Consider the following 20,621-nt stretch of genomic DNA (forward strand, 5'->3'; position numbering starts at 1 on the left):
AAATAAATTTAATTATTTTTCAACTGTGTACAATTAAATTAAAATAAAATATTCATGCGAATAATAATTAAACATAATCAAAATCACTTATAAAAATCCTTCTCATGAGAATTAAAAATTTTAAAATGAATAAAAGATAATTTAAAATTTTAATGCAGTGATTATTGTAACAGCATTTTTCTGATATACATACAACAGCAGTTAACTATAAAGCTAAAACCAGACATTGGCGATACAAACTAAAATGAATATAAGGTTTGAAAGAATTACTAACCAGCAAAGCCAATTTATCTGTTAGTCTGAAATCTGCCCCCAGTTTTTACTCATTTTCATAGTCTTCTTCATCTCCAAAACTGAAAACAGACGTATCAGCAGCCATTACCTTGAATTCACTTTCTGAGCTCGAAACTTCAGTGCTGGCAGCAGCAGCAGCGGCATCTTTTGTCGGGTTACTAGTAGTGTGTGTCTGTTTGGAGTTTGCACTTCCTAAAGAAACTTTTTCAGTAGAATGAACTAAACTTGTAACTTGATCTGGATTGGTACTCGTTTCCGATTTGGTGGTGGCTGAGGGGGCAGCTGGTTTTTGCTGCCTGTTTGTTGATGTGGCAGACTCTTCTTCCTCACCGTCTGAGAACACATCATCTTTGTTGTTATTGTTGCTTGATGGGGCTGCACTGGTGCCTGAACTTTCATCTGGCTTAGTTGTGGTAGTTTTGGTTGGTGGGTTCGACGGAACAGGGTCATTATAATCTGCTAGCACAACCTCAACCTGGAAACCAGGGGAAGGTAATTTCCTCTGCATATATTACCAAAAAGTGGCAATAACATCAGAGAAGACACTATTTCAACCAGACATAAAGAAATATAAAGATCTTGTCTCATCATAACATTTTCATGTTTTTACCTTGTCAAACCAATCAAGATCACTGGTATTCAGAATTTTTCTGTTTTCCATCATTGTTGTGTTTAGCCAACTGATAGATCAAATGGGCGGAAACACAATAAGACCAGTTAAATAAACACAAAGTTCAATATAATTTTATCAGAGAGGGGGAACTAATTACAGACCAGTAAAAATCTCCTTGGCCATCATGAAAATGAATTTTGAAGTCCCCGGCCAACTCGGTCAGACCAGGTTCCCCAGGCAAAGCAAATACCATGACTCCTTTCTTTGGTGCACTAAACCAATAATCTTCTGGCTGTGAATTAGCACACAAAACTTTGAATTGGTGAGGATGCTCCAGAGAGCTTCAAATGGCATGTTTTAAAAATTATAGGTTGTGATCATATTGATTAGATAAAAGAACCAAACATACAGAGAGATCCTTGGTACGTGTATGCTTCTTTGTCGAGAAGAGAACACCTGCAGAGAGAGGAAGCTCATGATGATTATGTAGAGGCAGAAAGGCATGAATGTTTTAGTAGGACAATACAATGACTACATGTTCACCTGTTTGGAGCGCTACAGGGAAAATAATGCATATGAAAATTTAATTTGAAATGATGGCTCAAGTCAATTATAACCTCATTAGATTGCTCTCTTAGTTGTTATCAGGACAATTCAAATAGGGAAAAAACGAGTCTGCAATTAAAGATAAATATGATTTTGAAATTCCTACAAGTGCCTGCAGCTGAAAGTTTGGGCAGTAAAATCTCATATTCACGTCTATCCAAACGAGTTTGTCTATGCATCAAAAGCATCTTATGCACGTATTGAGAAGCTCAAAATAACTAAAGGAAGCACCAATCATCGATTAAACAAAAAAAATTGTCATACCGTTATGATCAGACACTGTAATGGAGGGCCTGATCCAATAAGGACAACGAAGAAGCCGGAATCCTCGAAGCATGCACCTGTATAAAGATGGTCTCAGCACTAATATAAAACCAAAGATGCAATATAAACATTGCATTGCTAGAAGAATACCTGCGCCCAGGCTGGTTTTCACCATTGAAGTATGTTAAGGTGCGCTCAAAGTATTTGACATACCTCTGGAGAACATAACAAGAAAATATATGGTAATCAGATAAGATATAAACAGCTTGCCAAAGAATGAACCCAGAAAACACAACTCAAAGAAAACAGCTAGAAGTCAACTGCTCACAATTTGACTAGGTAGAACAAGCCCCTTTCCATCCACACATCTTTTCTGGTTGTAATATCCCATTGACTCTTCAGCAGTGGGAAAGAACTGCAAAGGGATAATTAAGTTATAAAAAGAACCGACCACTGTAGCCAAGAACTGTGTAGCTATATTAAATTCACTAGCATTTCTTCAAGACATGTTCATTGGGTCGAACCTTCAAATATAGAAGAAGGCTAGAGATCATCAACCCTGTCCTTGCCATCCCAGCTTTACAGTGCACAACCACAACATTCTCAATATCTTCCTTCAGCCATGAGTAAGCACTTTGACAAAAAGATAGTATCAATTGAATTGGGGGGCAATTATGGTCATCGAATGGGAAACTAGCCACCTGAAGAAAAAGGTCGATATCAATTGTAAGATTTCTCAATTTTATTTCTCATTGGTCCCTTTTACAGTAAGTTTTAACAGTGCATATTTGCTGTTATGCATTCATGAGCTGGGAAACAGAGGATAGTGAAGCACTGTCAAAGTTGAGGAGGAACCGGCTCTTCCAACAAATTAGGCTCTTCCTACAAATTATCCTCTGCCAGCAACTAATTTTTATCATTGAGTGAATGACTCTTCCCCGACCTCTCCTAGTGGATTCCATTGGCAAAAAGTTTAACAAGAAATTAGTGGCTGATTTTTTTTTTCTGATTTGTTCCACAGATCCAGACAAACGGAAAGTCTAGATAGTAAATTTATTAGGTTAAGAAACCTCTGAGATGATCTTTTATCAAAGCTACATGATAGCCACATAGCCATAGCAAACAACAATTCAAGGAATAAGCCCATCTGAATTATTAGAAGTAAACATATAGTGTGTTACCATAATAAATCACAGCATACCTTTCCTTCAAATAATGAAGCATCGTACAATCTCTCAGAGCAAAGATTATATACTTTGTACTTGTCCTGCATAAAAGTCTATAGATTTTAGGACCAAACTGTACAATGCGTAGCAATAAGGCAAGGAAGAAACAATGTACGCACACGCGTGCGCGCATATATGACTTTAACTGCTCCGGCAATCTCAGACAACAAGGTTCATATTGAAGAAAAGGTGGATGTAATGGGAAAAAAGTATGGGTCAGAAACTTGATATTGACTAATAAAGTTGCTATATACAAAAGTAAATACAGATCATTGCCAAAGCAGGTATAGCGCAGAGAAGACTAAAGGCTAAGCCAGTTATCATGTTCAAAGAATAGAGAACATATTAAAAGAAGGGGCAGGAATAGTCTCCCTCCACCAATATCAATCAAACTCAGTAAACCAGTATTTCAATAAGTTGCTTTGCCAACATGCACGCCTTATTATTGGCTAAGATGTATATCACAAATAGACCAGCATAAAACAAACTAGACCATGATTTTTTTTCCTCAACTTATTATGTAAAGAACTACAAGTACACACACACACACACACTATATAGGAGAAAACCAGAAAAGAAAAAAGATGCGGCGTGTGGCAGATTTATAAATCAAATAATCAATAGACATGTCATTACCTTGTGATGCGTTTCAAAAAACTGAATCACTTCTTCCATGTGATTTCGATAGAACCCCTGTATCACAATTATAGAATTCTTAGGCTAAATATAAGAGGATAGCCAAATTCAACTATTGATTCTTTTAGCTACCTCAACATATCCAAAAAACCCAGAGCTCATGTCACCAGCAGGGAACCCCATAGCAATTATATTCTCAGTGATGTATGACAAATCTAAGTCAAATCCTCCCTCCTGAAGTGAAGGTGCACAGGTAAGTTTACAAATACTGAGATAGTCATAGTATAAAAAACAAAAATTTTGGATATATCACTTTGGAGGCACATCTCAATACTAAAGAAAAATGTATAAACCCCACCTGGTATCTCCGTTTGTTTTGTGAAACAACATGCCGAGCCTTGACCTGTACAGCTTTCACAGCATTTTTAGATGAGTCAACTATGCCTTTTGTAATTGTTCCAAGAAAACCAGGTTGGGTTGTCGTTGAAGCTCCATCAGCGTTACCATCTGCAGTAGTAGATTTTGAAGGCGACCGCAATCCTAGCCCGCTAGTAAACCGAGAAAAAGTTGATTTCCCAGCATTCCCTGTAGGTGTTGACTCCTCTTGAGAGGCAGCAAAAGGCTGAGGAATTTTTAAATTTCTAGTCCACGATGACAGCTTTGACGGTGCATCTTCCGTAGAAGAATTATTCGGTCCTGCATCCGTTGCAAAAGGAGCCGGCGAGTCAGCAGAGACGTTAGCCATTCCGCCGATCCAGAGGTCTTGAAAAGATGATTAAAAGTTCAAGTATTCAAACTTCAAAATCCCAGCATATGAAACACCAGTGTATAGTCCTTAAAAACTACAACTGCAAGCATAATGTATAAGTTCAGCTAATAAAAAAATTAGTAAATGCTATTAAAAACATAACACTTCTTCTTCTTCCCGTCCTAAGTAAAGAACAATCATGAATTGCTAAATTCTATACTTATTTGACCTAATGCCTAAAAAAATTTATATAATTCCAACAAAAAAGCATAAATCAACCATCGAAAACTCTGAACAGTTGACAACCTAACACTGAAATTAAAATGAAACCAACGATCGCATTAAAATTTTAAAAAAAAACTTTTAAATCTAAGCCAATGATCTTACCTTGCAGAAACGGAAACTAAAAAAATTTAGGGTTTCGAGATCTAATAATGGAAAGGAGAAAAGACTGTGAAACAATGGCGTTTCCTTTATTTGGAGGTGTTCGTTGTTTTTTTGCTTCAGTTCACGTGCTATCCGTGGTCAACGAATGTGAGCCGCTGATTTAGTAGAATTGTATTGAAGATCTTAATCGAACGGTAGGAAAATTCTTGTTTTTAAATTGTTGTGTACGCTTTCACACTCCAGAATTCTATTATCCATTTATATTGTTCTACTGATCCAATAGCGGGATAATAACTTGACGATGATACCAATGCGTAATTTACATCTAAGGCACTAAATTATTAGTAATTTTACGTTTTGGTCACTCAACTTCAAAAAGTTACAACATGATCACTAAATTATTTGAAAGCTTTCATTTTAAGTCACTGAATTATTCGAAAGTTTTTATTGAAGTCATTGGGTTGTTAAGTTTCTTTTTTTTTTAAGTCTGGTTAGTGAGGTTCAAGCGAAGATTCGACAATTGGTTTGGTGGATCAATACCTATTGACAAGTAAAAGATATACCTTAAATCCAAGTCAATCAAATGGTTAGTGTCAGAGATTGGAGAAGAAAACTGTTTGAATTTTGGTTCGTAGATTTGAGACGTTTAAAGTTGTTTCATGAAAAAAGAACTGAATTATAGAAGAGAAGGGGATTGAGAGCTTTCAATTGGTGTAGGTGGTGCGAATAAAGATATAAACATACTAATAATTCAATAACATTGGGTGTAATTTACCTTAAATTTAATTATAAAAAGATATAAACTTTTATCTTTTTAAAAAGTAAACATTTTGTGAGTTGAGTCGGGTCACATGCGAATCTGGACTTGAAAATTTATTAAAATCAAGTATTACTTTGACTGAGTTTAGTTCGGCCTATGAATGTTTCTAGCAAAATAAATGGGTGAAGATCCCTAGGAAAATAGATCATTAAAAAATCATGAAAATAAAAATATTTAAATAATTGAGAAAACTAGTTCAATCGGTCAGTATTGATTCACAGGTCAATCGATTCAACCCTTGTCTCTGGACAAGTACCCCCGTCTAATTTTCAGTCCAATTGGTCGATCTAGTTTTAAAAATACTAATTTTGATTGATGAAATAACTTTTTTAATCCCACCAAGTCGAGCAAACAAGTGGTGAAGTTCAAAAATAGAATTAATCGCTAGCGTCTTGACCTCAAGAAGAAAAAAATCGAGTATTATCGATATTACTAAATATTATAAAGGGAGACAAAAAAAAATAAAGAGAGAAAATAAAAGAATTAAAATAGTTTGTAGGTGTAATTAAAATAGTTTGCAGCTAATATAAAAAATTAGTTACATAAGATAGTTTTGATAATGAAAGGATCTGATTGATATAATATCGATAGTTTGTAGATGTAATTAAAATATTTTAAAGTCTAAGAACTAGTTTAGAATAAGGGTTATAGTTTGGGGATGTCTAGAGCAATTTACTATTATTATTATTATTTAACCTTTTAGAATTAAAAGAGATTCAATGACAATGGCTGGAGAAAGAAGTACAGAAATGGTGAAAGGAAATCATTAAAAATAATCTGCAATATACATAAAAGACAATAAATCTAAAGGCATTGTGTATGCTTTAGTTTAAACAAGACTACTAAATATAAATGAGTAAATATTTTGTGATCTCCCTTAATTTGTTTTTTATGTCATTAAAAACCAGTAGAAGTATTTTTCATCCATTGCAGACTTGGTTTTAGCTTTCTCCTCCATGACCAAGGAGGAAATCCATTGCTTCTCAAGCACTGCCGCTAACCGTCGTCCTGGTTCGTTGCTTGGTAATCAAACTAGCCGGACCTCGTTTCAATAGCTTTACTCCCAATGGACTGTCCTTGCTCTGCATCATACCACACAATTTAGGAATTATACATGTAAGCATTGGACATGGTAATGAAATTCCGATGCGGATTGTTAATTTACCAGGCGGCAAGTTCCGGCTGTGAGGTCACATACGGGATACTCATGAGGGCAACAACTGTAGTGATCATCACAGCAGGTTGCAGATTCCACTGGGCAACATCCCCAGCCAAGGCAGTATTTGCCATACTCATATAAGCAACAGCAAGTGCTTCCTTGAGGACATGAGTAGTACTCGTTGCACACGGTTGGGGGTTTTACGGGAGAAGGGGGAGATGGAGCCGGTTTAGGTGGATTTGGTCCTTTCTTGATGGGGTACGAGGCCATCATTGCAATACCGCACTTGCCGGTAGATGTACCTGCGACGTTACGTTCCATCTTGATGTATCCATTCTCTCCCCAGTTAGGACCCCATGAATTCCTCACAAGAAAGTAATCTACACCACCTTCTGTGCCGTATCCAACAGCGGCAACACCGTGGTCTAGGCTTGTTCCACATTGACCGGTAAACACACCCTGAACAGCGAACACAATGTCATACATCAAAGCTAAGGATCAAATCCTAACATCGTTCCGATCCGGGATTATCAAATGTTACCAAAAAACAGCTGCATAACTATCATTGTTCCAAATAAAAAGCCATAAAACAAAGAGGATTCAACAATTTACCGATTGGTAGAGCTGGAAGGCCCTGCCACCAGCTTCAATGGCAACACTAACAGGCTGATGTGCAATAGCCTTCTTCAAAGAATTCTCATCGTTTTCAGGGACATCTTCATATCCATCAATGGTAACAACACGAGCATTTTTCTACAAAGAGAAAAAAAAGTTAAACACCATCATAAAAGTTTCTCATTAAAATGATCCAAATCATCCCACTAACCCTGTTTATATCACATGTATTATCAGTAGCCCGGTAAGGGTAATCTTCTTCAGTATCAATACCACCATTGTTAATAATAAACTCAAAAGCATGGTCCATTAAACCACCATTACAACCCTGGTTATACATATTATCACAGTCCACCAGTTCCTGCTCCGACAAAGAGATAAGATCACCGGTCACGATCTTGTTTATCCCTTCCACAGCAGCCACAGTTGAAAATGCCCAGCAACTCCCTACATTCATAATCAAAGTCATACAAACAATCCACAAACAAACATATGTAAAAAGAAAAACATCAAAAACCATGTCTTTACCACATTGGCCTTGATCTTTTACATCCATGACAGCACCTTTTTGTCTCCAATCAACTGACTCTGGCAATTCATCACCAACCTTATATGCATACCTATTACTCTTCTCTTTCCCCGCGAGTCTACGTAACCGGGTTTTCGGGTCAACCCTAGTACCCAAATACATAGCTTTATATTCCTCATTGGTCATATCCGCAAACCTGTTAAGACCCACCTTATACGTACGATTAACCGAGTTATGTTCCAGGATGAACTTGAGATTATCCTTAAAGATATCGAACCGTTTTTCTTTCTCTCCCAAGTCATTATAAGCTTTGCCATGTTTCACCAACCATGTTTCGTACAACCTTCTTACTTGGGTATTGGTTGTTTGCCTCTGTGGTTGTTGGCTTACATGGTTAATGTCGTAATCGATAATAGACATGTCCAGAGCCGATGACAGGGTCACCAAAAGCATGGTGAAGATGATAACATGGGTTGGGTTCTTGAGGAGAGACATGGTTTGGGATTTGGGAGATTGTGTTTGAAGGGGGATGAAGACGATGATGAAGATGGTATGGGTATTTATAGGAGAAAAAAGGGAACAATAAAAAATCAATAACAAAAGAGAAAGAAACCACGTTGAAAGAGGAACTGAAACCTGTGTGGTGTTTGTATCTGTCACGGTTTCATTATAGGAGGGCAATGGAGAGAGACCCTACTTACAAGGAGAGGCGTTCGTGGAGAAACCACACTATATATATTTGGTCATCCAAGTTTAGATTATTTTAATTTAATCCTTAAAGTATTAATATAATTTCAATCAAGTCATTCAATCAATCTAGTCGTTTTTCTTAAAACAAATCTAAATTATTTATGTACACTATGTTAACGGATATTTAGAACTGCTCGAGCTCAAGCTCAATTCAATAATTATCAAATTAAATTTAAATAATTTACGGACACTTATATCTTATTGGTTGGCACTGTGAACCCATATCGTTCATTAACTTCGCAACGGATGGGATTAAAGATTTTATGTATTCTCATCTTCAATCCACTTATCAGATCGTTGCAAGCTGTTCAATCCCAATCCATCTAACAAATCCTTCAAAACCAGACTATGATGATGATCCATGCCTTCTTCAACAGCTCTATTTGCCATCTCCTTCAACACACCACCTTCTTTCATTAGCTTCATCACCGCCATGGCTATATCCTCTTTCATCTTCCATCCAATCAGACCATTCTTCAACACCCACTGCAACGCTTTTCATTACAGAACTACTCATTGCGCTGAGCAGCCATATGTAATCATTGGCACTCCATAAGTGATACCTTACAGCTTTGAGTTCGACCCTAGGTGAGTCATAAAGATCAACTGAGTCGGGTTAATTATTCCTTTGAGTCAAGCCATCTTAAGCATTCATTTGCATCAATGGAGGCTCCATTTCCTCTTTGTCCTTGTTGCAGAGAGATAAAGGCACTGTAAGTATTTGTTTCAAGTGGTTGTTGAAGCAAAATCTAAGAGCCTTGATGAATTTAGGAACCATTTCTTGGGATCAAATTTTCATTAGGATTAAATCATTATTTGGAGTTTAAAGTTGTTAATTATTTTCATATTATAGCTTGAACTAGGTAATTGTTCTCACGTTAGAACTTGAACTTTTTTTTTTATCGAAGTTAATCGCTAAATTTGGTAATTCTTCCTACACTAAAACCTAAACTTTCCAATTTTTAAGAAAATATCAATGACCCCAATATGAGAAAAGTTACTAAATTCGAACTCCAAAAGGTGATTTAATCTTTTTCGTTAACTCTATGGTTAGATTGAGATAAAGTAAATATTTTTCTTTATTTAGATATAACGATGGCAAAAAAAAAAAACTTGAAACCGATAAAAATTTTGATCTGATTCAATCGATTAAATAGACTATTTTTTTAAATTGGATTCGAGACAAAAACGGGTTTAAAGTTCGGGTTTGGATAGATCCACCTTGCCCCGAAACATTTACAAAATTTCCCCACATATATTATATTTATAAATTATATTTACATATAGTTTCTTTCCTTCTCACTTAAGAGAAACTCTCTTTTTCCCCATTATTTCTTCCACCGCCTTAGTTATATATATATATATATATATATATATATATATATGAGATAAATCAGAGTTTTTGGTAAAAATAGACAACATATGAGCTTGACATTTGGCACATCCAATATATTTACACATCAACAATAAATTTTTATGACATGTGAAATATAGGCATTGATTTTGTGAATGCGTGTTATATATTTTTAATTTTACTATATTAATAGTTTATTTTATAATTTTTAAAATATTAAATCAAAATTTTATAATTATTTAATAGTTAAAATGTAATTTTATTAATACTAATTTAAAATTGTATAAATTATAAAATGGACTTAAATAGAATTTTTTTCATTTTAAGGGGTCGACTCCTACTTAGACTTGTTCATGGGTTAGGCTGCCCAATACGGCCGGAATGCCCGTCCGAAAAGTGGGAAGATTTGAGCAAAAAAATAAAGCCCAAACCGAATTAGCTAAAAGGCTAAAAAATATGTTATTTTATTGTTGTTTTCTCACTATTTTGCTACAATTTCACTATTATGTTACTACTATTTTGTTGTTATTGTTTAGATATTATATAACTATTGTTTTATTGTTAATTTTATTATTATGTTAGAAAAACCCGTTTAAAAAGTGGGTCGGACCTCAAGTAATTTTTTTGCTCATGCCCAGCCCAAATTTTCAATAAAAAACTTTGCTATTTTTGTTGCTATTTTTTCATGTTTTGTTGTTGTTTTCCCACTTTTTGTCACCGTTTTACTACCATTTCACTATTATGTTGTTAATGTTTGAATATTGTATAATATTTATTTTATTGTTAATTTTACTACTATTTTATAGGCATTTATTTTTTAAATTTTACATAAAAAGATAAAAATAACTATGAAATAATATTTAACCCTTGTAAAAGTAAAAGGTTTTTAGAAAATTCACAACTAAATTGGGACTCGGTTGAGGGTACACTAGATAAAATTTCATGTGATTCAGTAAACAGAATAAAAATTCAATTCCATCATTATTAGATTGATTCGTAGGATTCGATAAAGAATGAGAAAAGAATGGGATTTTTTTGAGAAATGAGAAATTCAAAATGCTCGGGGATGAAAATGGGGAAATGTCTACAATACTTGGGTTGAATCAGATACAATTTGAAGGATTTTGTGTGTTCATGGATCGGGGCTTAACAGAAGAACTTTATAAGTTTTCAAAAATTGAAGATACAGAGCAAGAAATTGAATTTCAATTATTTGTGGAAACATATCAATTGGTGGAACCGTTGATAAAAGAAAGGGATATTGTATATGAATCACTCACATATTCTTCTAAATTATATGTATCCACAGGATTAATTTGAAAAACCAGTAAAGATATACAAGAACAAACCATTTTTAATGGAAACATTCTCGAACTTTAAAGAATAGTATAAATATAAAAACAATATATATTAAATTATTTATGCTTAAAAATGTGATAAAATACAAAATGTTATCAAATGATTAAATTTTAAATAATGAATAAATATATTTAAATTTATCAAGATTTTGATAAATTTTAAAACTTATATTTTGATTTAATCCGAGCTTAACAATTATGTATAGATTGGTTTTCAAAAAAAAAGTTAAATGTAATTTTTCTTCTAAATTTCGTACCTATATTTTTTAATTTACTTTTGTACCTAAAACCAATTAATTATAATAAAAATAAATTTAAAGAGAATCCACATATTTACATAGATCTTAGTGGAGGATTTAATTCCTTTTTTCGAATTCTAATTATGCATCTTTTAATTTTAATTAAATTTATTTTTTTCAAAATTTTATTAATCTCGTAAAAAATTAAAATTTTATTTAAACCCCAAATTTTCATTTTCTTTTTAAAATTTTAAAATTTGTAATTAAATCCTTAATCTTAACCTTAAAATCCAATTACGTTCAAACATGAAATCTTAAAATGATTGAAGTCTTAGTAGATTAATAGGTTGATTTGATGGGTATTTTTAAAGTTGGGTTATATAATTACAAGAATATTGATTGAATGGGATAAAGGTTGCTTAAGTATATCAACTTTTCTTTTGTGTTAAAGACGTTTTGCTTTTCAAACTTGAAAGTTGATAATACTAATTTTTATTGTTTTAAAATTGTATACTACATCCTTTTGATTCGAGGTGTTTTTTTTCTTTTTAAATGTTTCGTTAGTGAGTTTTAAATGACGATTTCATGATTGATACGGTAGATCAATACTATCGACGAATAGCAGAATATATTTTAGATTCAAATTAATATAATGATTAGCATCAGAGATCGCAGAAAAAAATTATTTAAATTTTGGTTCATAGATTCATGATATACAAAGCAAGCCCAGCCTTGAGATAGTTTGTGAGTGCAGCCGCCTAAGGCTCAAAGTTGGAAGAGGCCCAAAAATAAAATTTTCAACTTTTAACATGGAAAAAGAAAAGAAAAAAAAAAGGCCCCAAATTTGTTATTTTATTACTAGTATATGTTTCTATTTTATTGTATTACATTTTATAATTTTTTTAAAAATAGGTCCCAATTTATTGTTTCGCCTAGAGTCTCAAAAATATCAAAAACAGGTTTGATCCAAAGCAGTTTTATGAAGAAAAAAAACTGAACTATAAAAGATAAGGTAAAAAAGAGCTTATGATTGATGTAGACAGTACGAACAAAGAAAACCATATAATATCGATTTTAACAACTCAGTGATTTAAATAAATAATTTTGAATGGCTCAGTGACTAAATTACTAGTTAAACGATTAAAATAAAATTTTACTCATAGATTAGTGTTTAACGACGAAGTTTACCCTTTTTTTTTTTCCCCTTTTTTAGAAATTAATCATTAAAAATAACTAATTAAACAACTAATGATTAAAGCAATACGCGTTTGACAACGGAAGGCTTTGTTATTTGTGTGAGAAAAAAGGAAGCCTCCGGTAAATAGTTTGTGATTATGATTATAATGATTATCAAATTAATTGACTTAATCCTAAAAAGGAAGCTTCCTATTTTCACATTTCCAGTTAGTTAAATTTAGGTACATTTATTTAGCAAAATAATTATTATTGTCATGTGTAAAGTTGTTATTTAAATAGTAGCTGGACTTATTTAACATTCTAACATTGTCATAACTCAAACACGATATATCTGAATTGATTACAAGCGTTTAATATAATAAGAAAACTAACTCTGAATATTTCAAAGCGGCGAGCAAAAATCGACAAAAGAATCGGGTATTCATCAAACTAGAGAGGACGACGACAAAACTATCTCTAAAATCACTTGTAAAACTAAAAAACGTGTTATAAGAGCAGACGAAAACTTCTAAAACTGTAAAATTATTAAACAATAGAAAAACTAACAAAAAAATATAAAACTTAGACAACATTGTCCCAAATCGACTCGTGAAATAATTTATTATTTTGAGATACTCTCAAAACAGAAACACATTAAGAAGCTGACGAAGGGCCACCCACTTTCCAATAAAAATTATTGGTGGCCGGTGGAGTTTTAGCGAACGACAGGCGCTGTCATCTATCCATTACAACCTGTGAATACAACAAAGATACCCATAAAATAGATGTGTAAACTGAAAATAGAGAAGACATATGGAGTGAATGAGAAGAAGAAATAAAGAAAGGGTTAGTGGGAGAGAGAAAAAGACGGGCGATAACCAACCTAAAAACTGACACCACCGCTGGGTAAAACAAAAAATAAGAAGCAAACAACTTGGAGAAAAAAGAGAGAAGTTTTTAAGGCTTTTTCACACATTATCTTGCCTTTATTTCTAAAAATTTAGTTATTTTATTTTTTAGATTTAAGATATACGAAAAGTATAAAGACTCATAACATATTTTAATATTTTTGTATTAAACATATTAAAGGTGAAAATAGATGAACAACATTTTAAGAATCAGATCAATGATTAAATCAATTAAACTAATGAACATAAACACCAATCAATCGGTTTTACACAAATTCATCTCAATTTTTTAAATACTAAATCGTTGATTTTTAATTTAATCGATCATGTGCAAGCTGGGATGGGCTAACTTTGATCGGATGTTTGATGGTTACTACAGCAGTGAAGTTACCTTACCTAATTTTGCAACTGGAATGTCAGCCCAATTTATTGCTCACTTAATTCTCCCTTGTGCTCTGTTTTTTTTTCTTCAGTAATAACATGTTCTTCAAGCTTGACTTTTCTTAGTTATGGTCTCCTTTTTTTCTTATCTATCTATCTGCCCCCTGCTGTATTAAACACCCTCTCGAGGATCTCGTGAACACAAGAAAAAGAACAGAAAAAAATGCGTACCCTTTTTTTATCATCTTCGTTTTTGTTGTTTTCAATCATTTTTCATCCATTTTCTGTTCACCATGTGGCTAGTGATCACGATCCAGTGATCAGGGGAAACAGGGAAACGTTGGAAATAGCCAACGGCGGCGGTGGGAAAGTTCTTTCCCCTGAAACTTACAATGACAACTGTCCTCCCCCACCTCCTAAACCTGAATGTCCACTTCCACCCCCGCCTCCACCTCCTCCCCCTCCTGTACCAAAATGTACACTTCCCCCACCTCCACCTCCACCTCCGCCTCCGCCTCCGCCTCCGCCTCCGCCTCCTGTACCAAAATGTACATTTCCCCCACCTCCACCTCCTCCTCCGCCACCACCTCCACCTCCTCCTCCGCCTCCTTGTAAGTTCAAGACAAAAAGCGGCTGCTTCAGAAACCAGCGGCTAGCAAAAACCCACGACGTGATCCAAACATTCAAGAGCAAAATCCTAGTCGACGACAACAGCAAAAAATACACAGAGACATGGCGAGGCACCGAGATTTGCAACTACAAAGGCTTCACGTGCGATATCCGTCCCGACGTGAACGAAACAGCCGTTGCTTCCGTCGATTTCAACGGCGCTAAATTTGCGGGGCCGAACGGTTATCTTCCCCTTGATGGCTTCATCGACAAGTTAGACGACTTAGCTATTTTCCATGCCAATTCAAACAACTTCACCGGCACCATCCCATACGAGGTCTCCAAAATCAAATACTTATACGAGCTCGATTTAAGCAACAATCAGTTGTCCGGTGATTTCCCGATGAACGTCCTTAAAGCCACCAACTTAACCTTTTTGGACTTACGGTTCAACTCCATTAAAGGTCTGGTTCCACAACAAGTTTTCAACTTAGACCTTGATGTTCTCTTCATCAACAACAATAATTTCGAACAAAGACTCCCCGAGAATCTCGGTGACACACCGGTTTTATACCTCACTTTTGCAAACAACAAGTTCACCGGTCCGATTCCGACAAGCATCGGCAAAGCACCCAACTTGCTCGAAGTGCTTTTTCTTAACAACAAACTTACTGGGTGTTTACCATATGAGATCGGCAACTTGAGTCAAGCCACCGTGTTCGACGTCGGGTCGAATAAGTTAACTGGTCCCATACCATACTCGTTTGGGTGTTTAAAAAAGATTGAGCTTCTCAACTTGGCCTGCAATGAATTCTACGGCGAAGTACCGGAAATCGTTTGTCAACTCAAAAATCTACAAAATTTGTCATTGTCATACAACTATTTCACTCAGGTTGGCCCAGCTTGTAGAGACTTGATAATGAAGAAGAAACTTGATGTGAAAAACAACTGCATTTTGGACTTGCCGTTTCAAAGATCAGAAGCCGAATGCACTGCATTTTTCTCGAGAAATTTGTATTGCGATAGGAAAGATTCGTTTAAATGGGTTCCTTGCATGAAAGGTGGGTATAATAAATACAAGCATTCAAGCCCAGAATCAACAACGAGTTCTTCTTCACCATCTGTGAGAACTTACAGCACCCTTATCCCGCACCGCTTGTGACTTCCATGCTTTTAGATATTATATACAACATCAAGCAACAACATTGATTTCGGAATGTAATCTATAATCCTATGTTGTATTTCTCTTGCAGTATGCATTAATTAAAACTTACGGTGATTAAATTAACATAGTTTTATTTTACAGAAATATAAACTAAACTGGGACTTTAATATGTCATTTTCTTATCCATCTTTTCCAACTAAAAATAAAGGAAAAGTGGTTTGAAATCATGGCATAAATTTTTTTCTTAGGGTCGAAGTATGTTACAGTGTATGAAACAGTAGACTAATTAATTAAAATTTCATAAAAAATCGTAAAACCGCTTTTCTGATTTAATATTTTTTTTTGAAATTAATATACTAATTAATTTCTGATTTAACTGATCCGATTCCGGTGACCGGACAGAGAGTAAATAAAGGGACGGACCCATCGCAAATGCCGACAGCAAGCAAGGTCCACCATGGGCACAATTGGTTCCATGCCATTGCCAACTGCCAAGTACTTTGCTTGGTGCATGAGTCCAAGGCGAATCTTCTACTTTGGGCCCTAATTGTTGCATATATTGAGGCCCGGCTTACTAGTTTTAAAAGGTTCGGTCCGATTCAAATAAAATATTAAAAAATAGTTATTTTTGTTTACCTCAGACTATATTTTAGTCATTTATATTATCTCGTTGTAATATTTTAGTCACTGCATCGTTAATGACATAACATTATAACAATAAGCTGACGTGTCACGTTAAATCATCATTTCAAATAAGATATTTAGGTTAATTTGTACAATCAATCCCCATATTTTTTTCGTTTTGAGTAATTTAATTTTTTTTCTTTTATGTTCTTTTAACTTTCTTTTTTTTTAATTTTTCGTTCTCTTCTGCTTCTTCCTCTATTCTCCTCCTTCTCCATTTCTTTTAACATATTTTTTTTTATGTTTTCCATTTGTTAAAACCAGTCCCTGTACTTTTATTTTTTTGAACAATTTAATTTTTTTCAAATGAGGCGAGCTTGCCTTGTGGAATAGTTTTAACAATTGGGAAACATATAAAAACTACGTTAAAAGAAATGAATAAGGGAGGAAAACAGAGGGAGAAGCAGAAAAGAATGAAAAAAAAAAGTTAAAAGAACATAAAAGGAAAAAAATTAAATTGCCCAAAATGAAAAAAAAAATATAGGGACCAATGGCAGAATTTAACATAAAATTTTCATTTGAAATGATGATTTAACTTACCACTAAACTGTGGCTAAAATGTTACAACACGAAAACGTGACTAAAACGTTATAACACGAAAACATGACTAAAACGTAAGATTTCAAACATAAGTGACTAAAATGTAACTTGAGGCAAGCAAAAGTAATTATTTTGATAATTTACCCATAATTAAAATATGTTACAAAATAAAAAAGAACATCAACATGTTATAAGTATAATAATATCGTAACATCTATGTCGAAACCGTCTTTTTGAAAACAAAAAATTTAGTTATCAACTTTAAAAATAAAAATAAAAACTGGAGTCGCCACCGATCCTTTATTAAGGTGTGACCGGTCCACCTTAAAAATTATTCTGGTCTGCGAATTTTGAAAACAGGTTCGGGAGTCAGTTACGCACGAGGAAGGGTTAGCACCCTCGTAACGCCCAAAATCGGTACCAAATTGATTATTTGATGTCTTTTGTGTCGAAAGTTTAAAAAGATTTTAAAATAAGCTTGAATGATGAAATTCGCAAAAGGATATCCAATTGTTCAAGTCATATACATAAATCGAGTCCCAATACGTTAGGGTACAATTCCTCATAATTCCCCAAACTTGAATATCACTTTTATTTTATACGAAAATATTCATTTCGAGAAAATAACATGCCACACCCAATACATTAGGGCACAACAAGTTAAGTTCCCAAAAATGATTTTTATGCATTTTGAATAAAAATATTCTCGGTCATTTAGGATTGACAAAGAAAACCAGAACCCAATACGTTAGGGCTCAATTCCCCTCGAAAATCCCAAATTTCCAAAAATTATTTTATTTCTAATTCTATTTCCTTTTTCTTTATTATTTTCATTTCTCATTAAGTTTCCAAAACCCACCTATATTTACAAAAGATTAACTTAAGCTCATTTTTGGCTCGTTCATATTTTTTTAATTTTTTTAAAATTTTTTTATATTATTTCATTTTAATATTTAATAATTTTATACTTTTTTATTTATTGAAACTTTTATATGATCATCTTAACATTATTTTAATATTTACATTAGAGTAGCACTATATATTTAGTATAACTTTATTTTTTAATGTGTTCTAAATTATATAATATATAAAAATAACATAATATAAAATATTATAAACTTAAAACGGGTTGGGTCAAGCCAGGGGTCGGGTCTTGAATGTTCAAGCCAGAGCCCGACCCATATTTTAAACTGGCCTAATTTTGTTGCCTAAGCCTATTTTTTGAACCTAATATTTTTACCAGACCTTCGAGTCTGAACGAATAACTTGACCTATAAACATATATAAATCTGAGACTTTCAAAGACAAATGAGAGGTAACTATTTAAAAGTGAGCACAACATTTATGTAGTTGAATGCTTAGAAACATATTTGGTTGTGGCATGTGAACCTAATAAATTTGATGGATTTGAAAATCAAAACAAAAAGATGAGTTTCGGTTATTAGTATAACACCCCTAACCCATATCTATCGCCAGAATAGGGTTATAGAGCATTACCGGAGTTTACAAATCAATTTACAGACATTTCATTTCATCAAACATTCATATTTATAACCAATCAAAATCAAAACATTAATGAGCTAATGTTGGCCGATTTAACTTATTCATGCCATTATAACCAGAATCAAATCATCCAAAATCACGGATAAAACCAATGGATAGTGTGATATATCTCCGACAAGCTTCTAATCCAATCGAGCTTCCGATAATCATTTCAATGCATCTAATAATTATACATATTACCAATAATAATTCAATTCCAATAATAAAACACATATTTATATAATATTCATCACCAAATAACACTCACTTTAATTAAAATTATACAGAATATAGTTCATACGAACTTACTAGGCTAAATTATGAAATACCAAAATTTAGGGACATTTTGGTAATTTTTATTTTCCTCAATTTCTACCCAATCTTGATCTAAAATAATATTTCACTCAATTTATTAATTTAAATAATAAAACAATTCATTTCATGCAATGTGGTCACTTTTTGACATTTTTACAAATTTACCCTTAAAATTTTACTTTTATTCAATTTAGTCCCTGAACCTAAAACATGCAAATTAGCCTTTTTAATGAAAACTCATGCTAGTTGAATAATTATATCTTTTCATCATCCTCCTCTCCATTCCACATCCTTAATGTATATAACATGCTTATATATAACATTATTTATAATTTCACTATTTATTTATATGTTCATTCAAAGCTGTCTACTTGAGTCATAGTCAGTAAATTATTTACATCTTGAGATACAGAACTCCGAATTAAGATCCGCTAAATTTATATGAAACTAGACTCACATATCTTCTTACCATAAAATTTTCAGAATTTATGGTTTAGCCAATAACTGTAGTTTATTATTTAAATTCATCCCTATTCTGCTGTCTGACAGTTTCGACCCTTCTTCACTAAAAATTAATTATCTCCTAGCACGGGATTTGGATGATGTTACCATTTGTTGCTATTGGAAATAGACTCATTAAGGATTTAAAAATATAAATTTAAGCAGCTAATTTTTTTTCTCAAATTGTTGATGATTTTCCAAAGTCAGAACAGGGGAACCCGAATTCATTCTGACATTGTCTCACAAAATTTATTATATCTCATGGTTTACAATTCCATTACTTACACTGTTTCTTATATGAGAAACTAGACTCAATAAGATTTAATTTCATATATTTTTCATCATCTAATTCTATCTCCACAATTTATGGTGATTTTTCAAAGTTAACTTACTGCTGCTGTCCAAAACTGTTTTAGTGCAAGATGTTGATTACTAAGTTTATAACTCCATTATTCCCTTTCTCTATAATATTTCTCATCATTTTCACTTATTTCCCTTCACTAATACATTAAGAATATAAGACCTTATATAAGAAAACTCTAATATAACATCATTTCTATGCTTTTTCAATAATATCAAACTTAAAAATATATTGAAATCTTGATGTTCTTAACTTGTCCTATTAGTTTCAACCTTTAACTTGATTTTCTCTCTCCTCCAGCTTCTCTTTCTTCAATCTAACTTGATATTCTAGCTCCCCATAGTCTCCTTGTTATCTTTCTCTCTTGATGAATATGGAAATTCTTTTGATTTCCAAGTGAAAATGGTGAATTTTTGGTGGAAGGACCAAATTGTAAAGAAAGCAAAACTCTCTTTCTTTCTCTCTTCTTCTCATGTTGGTGCATGGGAAAAAATGGTGGAATGGTGATATTTATCTTCCTTTTCTTATATATATACTGAATAAAATAATAATAAAATAATATTTAAAATCAAATTAAAATATTAATAAACTAATATTTATTTATTTAATTAATCTAAAATATCTCCAACATCATCATTGCCTTCTAGATTTCTCTCTCTTCTAATTGACCATTTTTCCCTTTATAATCTTTAAAAATTTCATCCTTGAGTCATCACTTAATTTGGTAAAATTGTGATTTAGTCTCTCAATTCTTTACCTTTTCAATTTAGTCCTAATTCATCCATTTTCCTTAGTTTCTAGATTATTGTACCCTTAAAATATTTGCACCATTGGTCATTCA

General features: G+C 33.2%; 3 protein-coding genes across 4 annotated transcripts; 1 reads left to right on the top strand and 2 right to left on the bottom strand.

The window, feature by feature from the left end:
- Positions 1 to 91: 91 nt before the first annotated feature.
- Positions 92 to 5,002, bottom strand: LOC105795228 (phosphatidylinositol 3,4,5-trisphosphate 3-phosphatase and protein-tyrosine-phosphatase PTEN2A). Of its 2 annotated transcripts, none has more exons than XM_052628684.1 (13): positions 4,775 to 5,002; positions 3,998 to 4,401; positions 3,772 to 3,873; positions 3,640 to 3,696; positions 2,979 to 3,044; positions 2,302 to 2,478; positions 2,106 to 2,192; positions 1,928 to 1,992; positions 1,778 to 1,854; positions 1,317 to 1,363; positions 1,069 to 1,199; positions 905 to 974; positions 92 to 796 (listed from the first exon to the last, which is right to left on the bottom strand). In XM_052628684.1, exons 2-13 carry the CDS (start codon positions 4,382 to 4,384, stop codon positions 320 to 322), a joined length of 1,743 nt encoding a protein of 580 aa, XP_052484644.1. In that variant the 5' UTR covers positions 4,385 to 4,401; positions 4,775 to 5,002; the 3' UTR covers positions 92 to 319. The 2 variants fall into 2 exon arrangements, with proteins under 2 accessions (XP_052484644.1, XP_012480209.1); XM_012624755.2 differs by having other exon boundaries at positions 3,998 to 4,487.
- Positions 5,003 to 6,344: 1,342 nt separating this feature from the next.
- On the bottom strand, positions 6,345 to 8,585 carry LOC105795229 (cysteine proteinase mucunain). The gene is made up of 5 exons (XM_012624756.2): positions 7,897 to 8,585; positions 7,580 to 7,815; positions 7,366 to 7,506; positions 6,760 to 7,212; positions 6,345 to 6,676 (listed from the first exon to the last, which is right to left on the bottom strand). The coding sequence occupies exons 1-5, from the start codon at positions 8,390 to 8,392 to the stop codon at positions 6,578 to 6,580; spliced, it is 1,425 nt and encodes a 474-aa protein (XP_012480210.1). The 5' UTR covers positions 8,393 to 8,585; the 3' UTR covers positions 6,345 to 6,577.
- A 5,535-nt stretch (positions 8,586 to 14,120) lies between these two features.
- On the top strand, positions 14,121 to 15,960 carry LOC105795230 (uncharacterized protein At4g06744). Its single transcript, XM_012624757.2, has one exon. It carries the CDS (start codon positions 14,287 to 14,289, stop codon positions 15,832 to 15,834), a length of 1,548 nt encoding a protein of 515 aa, XP_012480211.1. The 5' UTR covers positions 14,121 to 14,286; the 3' UTR covers positions 15,835 to 15,960.
- Positions 15,961 to 20,621: the final 4,661 nt, after the last annotated feature.

Source organism: Gossypium raimondii, chromosome 3 (genome assembly GCF_025698545.1).
Source record: "Gossypium raimondii isolate GPD5lz chromosome 3, ASM2569854v1, whole genome shotgun sequence".
In the NCBI taxonomy this organism is placed as follows: Eukaryota; Viridiplantae; Streptophyta; class Magnoliopsida; order Malvales; family Malvaceae; genus Gossypium; species Gossypium raimondii.